At 45.0% G+C, this 12,485-nt stretch overlaps 1 protein-coding gene and 1 long non-coding RNA gene across 9 annotated transcripts in view; one reads left to right on the top strand and one right to left on the bottom strand.

Annotated features, from left to right (window-relative positions):
- Positions 1 to 9,070, top strand: part of LOC115079925 — a 30,556-nt gene extending 21,486 nt beyond the window's left edge. The window contains exons 2-3 of the long non-coding RNA XR_003853447.1: positions 8,170 to 8,314; positions 8,441 to 9,070. This is a non-coding gene — a long non-coding RNA (uncharacterized LOC115079925). The remainder of the gene's footprint in view (positions 1 to 8,169; positions 8,315 to 8,440) is intronic.
- The window catches only part of ARHGAP26 (Rho GTPase activating protein 26), a 357,099-nt gene that overhangs the window by 180,338 nt on the left and 164,276 nt on the right, over positions 1 to 12,485 (bottom strand). For all 8 annotated transcript variants that reach the window (XM_029583880.1, XM_029583876.1, XM_029583877.1 and 5 more), the window contains 3 exons: positions 6,767 to 6,871; positions 4,301 to 4,430; positions 2,099 to 2,199 (listed from right to left, as the gene is read on the bottom strand). In XM_029583880.1, the coding sequence (XP_029439740.1) occupies positions 2,099 to 2,199; positions 4,301 to 4,430; positions 6,767 to 6,871 (336 nt within the window). The remainder of the gene's footprint in view (positions 1 to 2,098; positions 2,200 to 4,300; positions 4,431 to 6,766; positions 6,872 to 12,485) is intronic.

Genomic DNA, 12,485 nt, shown 5'->3' with positions numbered 1-12,485 from the left:
CACTGCCGGTTCGACTCCCAGGGTCAGGTCAGCTGGACGCTGAAGGGGCAGCATGCATGGCCCCTTTGGGGGCAGGGAGTCGTGGCCGTATGGGCACTGGGTTCCAGAAGGTGCCCCGATCCACTGCTCCCCAGCAGACCGGTAATAGCCCCCAGTGCTTGCAGGAGCAGGGCCTGTACAGGGCACAAAGGCAACCGCTCCACCTCTTCTGCTAACACAGGCACGATTTCTGGAGCGGGGGAATTAATAACCTCGCACGCGTTTCCATTCCTCGTGCTAGCGCATCAGCCAAGAAAACAGGAAGCTAAGCTGTTGGGTCTTTGTTCTCTCGCCAGCGCGCAACGCACGCTCCGACAACTCTCTAAGAACTGCTGGGTGGAATCTGAATTTCTGCAGCGGATCAGCGAGGCAGGCCCGGGTGGTCAGTAACAGAGTCTGGGGTAAGATGGCGGTCACACATTCGCTGACACTATGAGGGCAACTTGGAAACTTTGTATTTTGGGATAAAGCCCGCGAGCATTTTTTTTTTACCCGTGGACTTTTGCTCCACGTTTGAAAGCCAACGTGGGCGTGGCCTTTCCCTTCAAAGCTGGCGCCACGCGGGTAAGACGCTTTTTGCCCCCAAGTTCACCGCCTACAAAGTTTACCGTTTTAAAGTGAAATGAATGGCAGACCCTTAACGCCCTGGCAGCGGGAGAGAATCTGCCAGAGGTTCGGGCATCGTGCAGAGTTCTGCCTCGTGGACAGGCCGCACCCCGCTACCGGTCCAGCATGGCCGGTCTCCCTTCCAGGGGAGCTACCGTAAACTCCAAGCAGGGTTCGGCGTCGGCCCGCGCTGGGATTTCCGGGGAATCAAGGCTGAACGATTCCCCATGGGAGGGAGAAGCTCACAGCCACAGCTCCTGGCTCATCTTAAAAGCAGAGGACCCGGGGGGCTCCACCACCTGCGTTCGTGGCTCTTTTGTTCACATGGGCTGCTGCTACAGTGGGGGAGGGGTGTGTGGGGAGGACAGACAGCCATGTCTGGGTGCATAAGCTCAGCTGCCTAAAACCCCACAGAGGATCACAATCGTTATCAGCAACATCACTGCTACGCCGCCCATGTTATCGCGATCAGACAGTCAGAGACGCAGAAGATCCTGGCAGATAAGAAGAAGAATGCGATCCACCTGGGCTGCCCATTCACGTCACATAAAAACGAGCACTTTCTTTTTAAAACCTTGAATGCTGTTTTCGCCTTCCACGCCGCACGCAATTACGGTCTCGATTAACTGCCATTCGCTCCTTTAAGGGTGAGAAAAGAGGCGAACCCTCAGACAAGCTTTCTTTTCTCATGAGCAGGCAACAAAAACAGTCACAGGCAAAAAAAAAAAGGCAGTAATTATTTTTAAAAAATGAAAAATACAACTGCCCTACTCGAATGCAGGTCCCAGAAAGCAAAACTCACTACTCGGCAAAGGCTCTGTTTCTACATGGAAAACACAGTTCCAGAAGTGAAAAGAAAGCAAAAGGAGAGCACAAAGCCTATCGACTGACAGGGAAATGAAAGAAAAATGTTTTTTTAATAAAGCGATGCAGAAAGCATAGTCAGTCAGACGTAAGATTTATCCACACGGCAGGTGCACAGCAATGGGTGAATGACCGAAACGTTACCCGGATGATACACACACACCATATATACACACATATACACACACACACACACACACATCGTATATACACACACACACATCGTATATACACACACACACACACACACATCATATATACACACACACACACACACACATCATATATATACACACACACACACACATCGTAAATACACACACACACATCATATATACACACATATATATATACATACACACACATCGTATATACACACACACACACATCATATATACATAGATATATATACATATACACACATCATATATACACACATATATATATACATACACACACATTGTATATACACATATACATACACACACATCATATATACACATATATATATACATACATATACACACATCATATATACACACATATATATATACATACACACACATCGTATGTACACTACCGTACTTACTACTTTCCCTCCTGACTTCTGATCAAACGGTACAAAGGTGATCCTCTTCAATTCCTTTTCATATGTGCAGTAATGCTTCACCCATGAGGTGCCAAAGTGCCCTGCATGACAGATGAGAGAGAGAGAGGGGCTCTGGTCAAGGTCGATCATTGATTCATTTTATTACAGGATTTATGTAACCTGCCAGCTTAGCAGAACCTGTTCCTGGCGGATTGCAGACAAAATAATAACGAAAGCTCCAGGGGAGGAGAAAGTCTCCTTGCAGCTCGCCATATACCCCCCCCCCCCCCCCAATTCAGCAGGAGCCTCACCCAAACTTCCCAAGGTGTCGCCCCTCCCCCACCAGAACATTTACCCTGAAGCCGCTAGCCCTGAAGCTATTTAAGCAGCCTCCCAAAGCCCCACCAAGGACGACGTCAGAACTGGATCGCGTGGTGCGGTGCGCGTGCCGCGGTCGTGCCTGGGCGTCCTTTAAGCGTGCGGCATTTTATAAAGCGCACTCGGCCAGACCCTAGGGGAAGGGAGACGTCGCTCAGTGGCTGAACTCAGAGACCGAACTTTAAAGACCGCAGGGAGAGCTGCAGTTTGTGGCTGCACTGTCTGGGGCCCGGAGGGAGGGAGGGAGGATGTAAAAGTAGGGCCAGTTTCAATTCGGCTGGCAGCCCAAAAGAGCAGGAGGAAACTGCCAGGCTCAAAAAAAATAAAAAAAAACAAACTGAAAAATTAATAAGAACAAATAAAGAAATAAAAGAGCACGGAGCAAGCATTAATGTATTCCCACCGTGCCAGTTACTTTCCAGTCGTTCATTTTGATTTCTTTTTTTTTTTTAGGTTGCATTCTTGCAGCTTCCGAGAGCGGAATCACAAAGGACCTGACAGGAAATGGGATCTGATTGGCTCATGCAGCATGTGATGCCATTGATGACATCAGAGCTGTTGTGCTAAAATGGCTGCCTCCAGCAGTTCAGGAAAAACGAGAGGGTCCTACTTTAAGAAGTTTCAAAACTAGTGACATTAGTAAATATTACTAAAATGCTCGGGGGAAGGGGGATACAAGATTGAAATGCTGAACTGTAATACCGTATGGAACAAATCATTACTTTACTGATTAATCTGCAAGCACATCATGACTGCAGGGTTTAAGAAAACGTTTTCGGTTCAGGCCTCACTCTCCCCTTTCTGTATTTTATATGCTCATTAGGACCTTGGAGCTGCCACCTTAACAAACTTTAAATTTGAACAGAATCAGATGAGGGTTGGAAGGAGCTGTGATCACTTCCCTGTGAAAAATTCAATTTGGCAGCAATTTGCAATCAGCATTGCTCTAGTCCTCGGCCTGTAACAAAATTAAACATTAAGTGGAAAGTGCCGTATTCAGATCCCCCCCGAGACACCTCGGCCTTCTTATTTCCTGGTCTGTTTGACACTTTGCAATGTGAATGCATCTCAAACAGCCCCTGCTCTCTCGTATGCTTTTTTTTCCATGTGTTACAGCGCATGCCAGGGGTGTAAAGCACACATGCCAGCAATCAGTGAGAAAGAAAGGTCAGGGAGCGATATTATTCTATCTTCCGTCACATGCGACGGATCTTTCAAAAGAGAGAAAGTCAGAAGGATGGTTTCTTTCAGTGAAATGCAGTCAGGGGGACAGCTGACAAAATTCTTGTTTACTGACACAGTCAGTGGTGCCTTAGGATCCGACCTTTAACTGGAAATCCTCGCTCAAGAAGGAAAGAGAAATGCACCAGTTCTTCTATTAACCCGGAAACCTGCGAGACGGCCATTCCAGCAGCATCTCCCTCAGTTACACTCCTCCGGTGGGGTTAGGCTGAAAGAAGTTTTGCTAACTTCAAATCTAGCGATCAGCTCAGAATGGCTGGGTCATCACTTTTTTTTTCCCCTCCAATATTTCGTCCGTGTCCAGCTGCAGGAACGTTATTCACACAAATGCATTAAAAGCAAACAGTCAGTCCACTGCTCATGGACGGTGCCGGCTTGGAGCAAAAAGGCGGCAAAACTGGAAGAGTAGATCTTCTACAGTATTTACAGCATTAAAAACCCCTAAACGGTGCTCGAAATGCACCTCGCGCCGCAGCAGTAAATGACATTTGGGAAACGCAGCCACCCTGGTTCCCTGCGGAAGATACTCGGCCAGGACAGCTGCTTAAGCGTTTGCCGAACCCGCCACGCACGCGCACTCACTTTTCTCCTGGATGTAGAGGTAGCCCTCCATGGTGTAAGAGCCGAGGCTCCTGTGTTCATGCGCGGCCTCCTTCATCTTCTCCATCAGAGACTCCACCTCAGATCTGGTGCTCTCAAAACGGTTTCTAGTCTGCAAGGGCAACACAGAGAGAGAGAGAGAGAGAGAGATCCGCATCAGCAAGTCGCACACTCATTTTTGGCAGCTGCGCAGGAACAAAAACTGCACCGCCGCGTTCAGGACAAGGCCCGTAACATGCAGAACAGGAAGCTCGCCTCACGGTTATCGCCATATCCTGCTGTGTGGTAAAAAAACGGTGCTTCGGCCAAGGAAACGTCTCGGTATAAAAAGCGGGCCTGATAGGTGTGTAAGTTTATCCAGACTGAGAAGGGGGCGGTGCCAGGGTTTGGACTTCCACGCATTGCTTGATGGGTTTTTCCCCCCCAAACGTGCGCACGTAAGCTTTCCCTACGCTTTCCTGCGCACAAACCGGCAGCTGTAACCGTGCGTGGGAGCTTTCGGTGGGATAATCTTCAAAGTGAACATGTGCGCCTTAAGTTCACTTTGAAAACGGATGTAACTTACCCACGTGTCTGCTGACTTTTTTTTTTTTTTTTTTTAATGCGGGCCCTTACGAAATAATTCCTGTGCTGTGCAAGGAGGAAGGTGAGGTTTTGCAATATTCTCTGCACCACGGCCCAGCGGGTGAGAAATGCCGGCATTTGGTGTTGCTACGTTAGAGCTGGAGTAGCCACAGCGCTTCTTGAGTGGCACCTCAAGTCCATTGGCGCTCAAGAGGCCTTTTCCCTGGCCCCCGGCACCCACCACCCTGGTGGTTAAGCACATCACCGTATCAGAGTGCAAAACGGTTCCCCACTACTCATCTAAGAGATATTTCTGAGCCTCTGGATGAGGGTTTTGTTTCTACCGCTGTATTTCAAGAGGACTGAGCAAGGTCTTCTGGTTGTGGGAGAACGAGTCACAAGCCTCTCCACTCCACCCAAGCAAACGCTGCGGCCCTGTCCTGCAGTCCCCATTAACACCCCAGGAGGGCACGATAACCACTGGGTGACGAACTGCACCAGAAATGGAAATTACGGTCCAGAATAAAGAGACGGGGTGAATGTCTCCTTCATTAAACCTCCCCTCTAAACATTTGTTTGGAGATTTTTTTTTGTTTTTGCTAAAACCCCTGCAGATCTTGATAAAACAGCCCTGTAAACGTTTGCCTCAGAAACGAAAGACTACGAATTGGAGATTTGTACGCAGCTGCGTGCATAAAGATGCCAAAGGCATCGCCGCAAAGCTGCGTCCGGATTCTGATGAGCGTAGCGTGCCCACGAGGGGGGGCAGACCGGCAGTAAATGGGGTGGCCTTGAAAGCTCTGGGACACGCGTGAGGCAAGGGAGGTGGCTTCCCTCCCTCCCTCCCCCCCACCTTTGAGGATCTGTTTTTAAAGGCATCCCCGCCCCCCTCTGACAGAAACATCACTTAGGAGCAATTGTTTCTTTGGCTGACGACAGCTCGGCTATGCATTACTGGAGCAATTTTTAATGATGCAGGATCAGGGACTTCCACAAACACTGCTGATCCAAAAGCAGCCGCGGGCTTGGCACCCACTTTACCGCAGGTGCAAAGCGCCTCCACCGCGGATCCATCACATCTGCACTTGCCTGCATTTTACAATTTTTTTCCTAAAATAGGAACACTCCCTTCTTCCATTTCTCCACTCCCTGCCTCTGCTTTCCCCTCTATCCTTCCCTCCAGTAAGCTCCCCCACTATCCTTTTTCCCTTCTCACCAACTCTCCTCCTCCCTTTCCCCTTCCTGTCCGCTCCTCTCCCCATGATATCCTCTCTCTATTCTCCCTTCCCCTTTTCTTCCTTGCTTTCTCTCTCCTCCTCTGCTCTTCTCTCTCTTTTACCTTGCTCCTCACTTGCAACCACCAGCAGGAGCAAGCTTTTCTCCATGTGTACTTCTAAGCACACCATTTACATTAGCACACGCTAATTCCTTTCAGAACACATTATTTGCATTTAGTGCATGTTAACTCCAGGAAACATGAGAGACTGCAGCACTGGCAGTAGCTGCCAGGTGGCGCTATTGTCTCTTAGAATAACAGGATGGACAAACACACAAACATGAAAAATGGCTTTTTACATAGACTGATAACCATCTGTAAAGGGACAAGTTAACTTAAATGGGGTAGGAAAATGTTTACAGCAGAGATGACTACGTGTATGTTTTTAAAATATTAGAATCTGGATGAAAGAAGCTAAATTAATAATTATAGTTACTTATTCTTTATGTATCAGAGCATGCAAGCCTCCCCCTTTCTATAAAACCAAGATGCACACTGCATGGTAACCCAGGGAAGCTTCAAGTGAAGCCATAAGCCAAAAAGTGGCAGAAAATTCTCAGTGGTATTAATAAAGAAAGGGACAGAGGGTTTTTCCCCCTCCCACTTACATTCTGTATGCTGATCGTTAGCTCTGTCTTGAAGTCACTGAAGTCTTTGGCCAGTTCATAGCCATGATGATAAAAAGTGAAGAGTCCTTGCAGAAAACCGAGTAGCTGCAGGAGAAGAATAACACCAGTGACTAAGGAGGGGGCAATACTCTATTGAAACATCAATTACAACATAGAATCAGTCTGTGTGTTAAGTTCAACATCTTTACAGAGAAATAGCATAAACCCTAATATTTTGACCCTATAATTGGATTTAAGTTCTTCTTAAGCCACCTGTGAATCAAGCTGGCTTCCCTGTACACCGCTATGAAAGTGACTCCACCTGAGTGAAGTGCTATGTACAATGCACTGGTAGCCATAGGCAGTGGAATGGAGTGGGCTATACATACGGGCTTGCATTGCAATGTTTATGCCGGGTCACAATCACCACTAAGGCCAAAAGGAACTGGTGCGTGGAGACAAGAGGAAGAAACAGAGATGCACGACCCTCCTTTTAAGTAGATTTCTCCTATCCAGTAGCTCTGCACAAAATGTTTTGAAAATAGGGTGTTGGCAGTCCCTGACATTAAATCCAATCTCTTGGGATTTAAGGACACTGTTGCTGATCCTTGCAATATCCTGTGACCAAATTGTTACTTCCCCCCTCATGCAGAGAGTTGTATACTAGGGACGGTATCCTGCCCACAGCATACAAGCTGCATCCGACACTTCTCCTGAACCAGTTTTACATCCACAAATCCTAACAGTGGGCAGGCCATTCTGAAAGGGTAACATAGCCTTCCTCAAATGTTGCTGCAGATGGCTGCCATAGCACACACACTTAGTCACGGTCAGAGAAAGAAAAGCGCACGTACATGACATTTTCAAAATGTACCATCTTGCTCTGCCTCCTACACAGAGAAGGGGTACAAAACACATGAACTCTAAACCTCAAGAAAAAACTTGAAATGAAATAACAGAGTTAGCAAACACATGATACCAATTCAAAATCAGAAATAAAAAAACAGTGGACCAGAGACAGGTGTAGAGGGGACGTTAAGGTGGCAGCATAGAAGTGGCCTTGTTTGTTTGCCCTCCCTGATTTCGAGTTACTTTTGGAAGATTTCTTCGAATATGCCTTCCAAGCGAAAAGGGAAGGTTAGGATTTTTACTCCTCATCCTTCTCCTTCCCCAGGATGGCAAACTATTACTACCTAACTTGGCCACTGCAGCGGAAGCTCAGAGAACCGAAGAGCCCGCTGTGCGGAGCAGCATGGGAGAGTCGCGACTGCCTGCAGGGGAGGTGTCTCTAAGACCCATGCTGAGGTTACCTCCAGCTTACAGAAGCGTGGGTTCCTGCCGGCTTGACTGCTTGCGGTGAGGATGGAAGTGCTGCTGGCTCAGCGTTTTGTTTTTTTTTGCAGAGCTCTCCTGCCTTCTTGTATACAGACGGTCCTGGTCTTGAGGTAGTTTCCTCTCCTTTGGGGAATGATGGGACAACTGCTGGGATTTCTGGCCTCCTGGTTCCACAGATAGGTAACCGTGAAGAAGAAGGCAATGACACAACCGGTGAGCTCTTTAAAATTCCTTCCCATCCGGAGACTGTGACTTTAGATTCTATCTGGGACTTGGTTGTAGGATTTGGGAACAAATTTAGTTAATAAGAAGACTGATCTCCTTTCTACTTCCACTCAGAAAAAAAAGTTCAGGATCTTCAAGATCAGATTTCAGGACTTGAAAACTCTGTTAAAGAATTACAGGCTTTCAATTCGACGATCACAATATGCTCTCTAACCAACTGGAACATCTTGAAAATAAGCCTAGACATCTTAATCTTCATTTATTGAGCTTTCAAGAGGTCCTAGGTTTCTCATTGGATCATCTGCCTTCTGTGAACGTTTGCTATTTTCTTGCTAAGAAGGTTTCTGTTTCTTCAGTGATTCCTGAGGCTCGAGTTCTGAATTTGACTGAATTTTTGGAAACTTCTTCTCCTGAAGCTCCTGATAGATGGTTTCTTTTATTTCTTCTTTGGATCTAAGTAATGTAATGCGAAGCTATTTTCGACATTTTTCTGTATTGCTTCACGGTCAGCCAGTGAGAATATTTCCTGATTTAGCTCGTTACTCAATTGAGAAGGAAAGGTTTCCGTGCTTTTAGACAGCAAACCATTTCATTAGGTTTTTCTTTTAGTCTAAGATACCCTTGTAAATGTGTCATCAACGTTGGAATGAATGCTTTATCTTCTTTTCTCCTGAACAATAAACTATTTTCTTCATTCCTGAAACCCTCCCACTTCTCCCTCAAGGTTTATGGACTCTTAGTGGGCTATATATTTATATATTTTTTCCACTAAATTTAATTTATGCTAATGGCCAATTTTCTTAACTTTTTTCTCTCCCTTAAACATTTTCCAATTCCCCCCCCCCCCTCCTTTTTTTCCCCTTTCTTCCCCTTTTTGTACTGTTATATATTGGATTTGGATATAAATTATTGATATTTCTTCATATTTTCATTGTTTTGCTAATGTAATCCATTGTTTTTCTGAACAAAAGATTTTCTTTTGCTCTGTATATTCTGAAAATTCATAAATTAAAAAAAAACAAACAAACAGTGGACCAAAATGCATTGACAGTTGCCAAATTCACTTCAAAAGTCCATAGTTTCCATGGGAAGGCAATGCCACTATCCAACACAATCATAGTTATAACAAGGTAAGCAACACAAACCAGAGATATCATGATATGTAATTCTCCACATGAATGTCGGTATATAAAGTTAAAAAAAAGTTCAAAATGTTAGCTACAGAAAGACATTAAGAATGCAGAGCAGATTCAAGGAGCAGACGGAGGAGACAGGGCACACCCTGACTAACCTCTCTTATTACGCAGACTTTTTCAAACGCTTGTAAATTTTCAAAGAGAAACACAGGTGGTTTCCCTTTGAAAAAGTGTCCTTAATGCGCACACATCAAAAGCGCCAGCATGGTTTTCTTTCTGAAATTGTTGCCATAAATTACAAAATATATCTTTGCCCACGTCGTGTTTATAAGTCGCAAACCAGACAAGAGCTTCAAAAACTTCACATGGAGAAAGAGCCAATGGAAACTGCATGGCCGAGCAAGTGCTGTTCTTACTGTATAGACATTTGATCTTTTTTTTTCTGTGGGCGGGAGGGGGGGAGTTGCTGACCAGCTATCTGGCAATCAAAAGCACTGAATGATTCTTCAGGTCTTCTGTCAACCTAACCCACTACAGGCTCGTTTTCAAAATGGATTGGAAGGCAAGCCAGGCTAAGGCCTTATTACCATGCAAACTTTACTCCAGCATCTTAGAGAGCATGCTACAATACTATCAACACTTTCTCTCTTCTGTGCTTACAGTAAGACCACTATTTAAAAACAGTGTCCTTGGAGGTTTATAGGACTCTGGGGAGCAGCTCATGGAATCCGTCTTGAAAAGTCTGTACCTGTGAAATGGCAGAAAGAGCAATAGTACTTCATTTCATATTCAGGCACAAAACCAGCAAAAAGACAAACGTCCCCTTGGCAAGTAACTTGCAGAAATACCATATGTTTTCAATCACTGATGCAGCTCCTTTCCAGGGAAGGAAGTGCGCCAGGGGACAGCCCAGAACACAATCAGAAGTAAGGTACTAAACAAAGTGAGTCGATATTTGCAGTAAACAAATAAATTACCTTCATGAGCAGACGAGAGGAGGTTCCAGAATTACACAACACAGAACGCAGGAATGAATTTCTTAACAAACGCAAAAGCAGAACTAATGAAAAATACAGAATGACTTCCGCACATCAAAACACACAGGTTTTAGACTCCCAGTAAACATTCCCTCAAAGAAACTTGAAACACACTCTAGTAGAGTTCCAAGCCTACTTAGATATATTTCATATTCAATGTAGAGAAAGTTAATGAGAACTATGAAACAGTATAGGATTGTCCACATTAATCCTAATCTGTATAAATTTTATGGAATGCAAAAATCGCTTACACAAGAGAAGTTTGTATGAATGTCCAACTCAGATCTGTCTACCTGGCCAACTCTTGGTGGTGGCCTCTTTCAAATCAACAGCTGGTGTCATTTTCTTTTTTCTTCTAACTGTAGCACTTTTTTTTTTTTTTTTTTAAGCCATCATCCCTCTTTTGCTTGAAAGAACAGTCCCACAATGGCCTTTTTCAGCCTAACACCTGGACAACTCAGCACTGGAGCAGGTTTCCATAGAGCCATCTGCTGAACCTATCCCATGAGCATTTCTCAAAGCTGACTCTCTTTGCCCTACAGCTGGAACTGTACATTCGGGACAGTTATCTTCCTCCAAAAATTAGAGCTGGATAGGTCCAGGAACAACTGCTAGATTACTTAATCAAATAGGCTCAAAATGGACCAAAGGCCCATACGCCAACACTAATCATGAGTCATCCACTCCCTTCAATTCATATACACATTAAATACCACTGAAAGTGAAACCTGACAGAATGAAATTCTTAATAAAGAGGGCAATTCTTTTTTCTTTAAAACTGCAGGGAAGCAGGTTCACGGGTACTTTGTATCGTGGACCTGCAAATTCATTTTCAAAGGCCAGCAGGGACGCTGGGACCTTTGTACCCATGTACTTTGCGCCTGTTTTGAAGTACGTGCAAAGCACACATGGGAATTTCAAATAAATCCCAGAGCATACTTTGTTTTTGCCGCCCCCACCTTTATCCATGCAGGGATAAGTAGGTGCACTGTGAAACAGCTTGCGCATTACCACCAGTGCCGAGGCGGGGGCAATCTTCAAAGGGCATTTTTAAGTGCGCAAGTACGGGTTTTATCCACATAAAAACCTTTGAAAACTGTCCTCAAAAAAAAAAAATAGTGTACAAAACCTCCCAATCCATTTGTTTCATTCTGTTCACATCAATGGATCCACACACTGAAAGTTAAAGTCAAATACAGAAAGCCTATCCAGAGTCAATGAGTAAGGCATCAATGCAAACTTATTCTATCTATAGATCAATGCTCTTCATTTCATCTGACAACAAACCACCCAATTACACAGAGCCTGTCACCTGTCATTTCTATTCCAAATCATGCTGAATAAATCTAACCATGCCTTATAAGCAACTTCTTGTGACAGTGAAGTGAAAGGGGGTTTTTTTTCCCCCCCATTTATTTTTCGACAAAGGGGACCAGGTGTCATCGCTACAGATGCTGCTTTTTTATTATTGTCCTGGACCCAGCTTTAACGAGGCCCCAAGCCGCACTTCTGTCAGGCTAAGCAGACGATCAACGGCTTCTCGTCTGTCTGCTTCATGCTTCACTTAAAGGAAGCGGAGCACCTCCTGCGACAGCAAACCACGTTCTTAAACCCGAGCGATGCTCAGAAGGCGCAACAGCTGCCCGCTCATGGAGCAGATGATGAAATCCCATGAAAAGTTATTGATTCATCTCATGATTTATAGGCCGCCCATGCACAGTTACATAATTTACATACGTAAAAATACATAAAAGATTCGAAAAAAGCAATTAAAAGAACAGAACAAAATAATCACATCTGCCTTCTTAAACAAAAAAAGCCTGCAATGCCATTAGGCACCAAAAGCCTGATGAAAAAGTTGTTTTCAAAAGCATTTTTCATAGAAACATAGAAACAGAAATGACGGCAGAAGACCAAACGGCCCATCCAGTCTGCCCAGCAAGCTTCACACATTTTTTTTCTCATACTTATCTGTTTCTCTTAGCT

Source organism: Rhinatrema bivittatum, chromosome 18, assembly GCF_901001135.1.
Source record: "Rhinatrema bivittatum chromosome 18, aRhiBiv1.1, whole genome shotgun sequence".
NCBI lineage: Eukaryota > Metazoa > Chordata > Amphibia > Gymnophiona > Rhinatrematidae > Rhinatrema > Rhinatrema bivittatum.
Note: the sequence above shows the minus strand (reverse complement) of the source record. Positions and strands in the feature narration are given on the sequence as shown.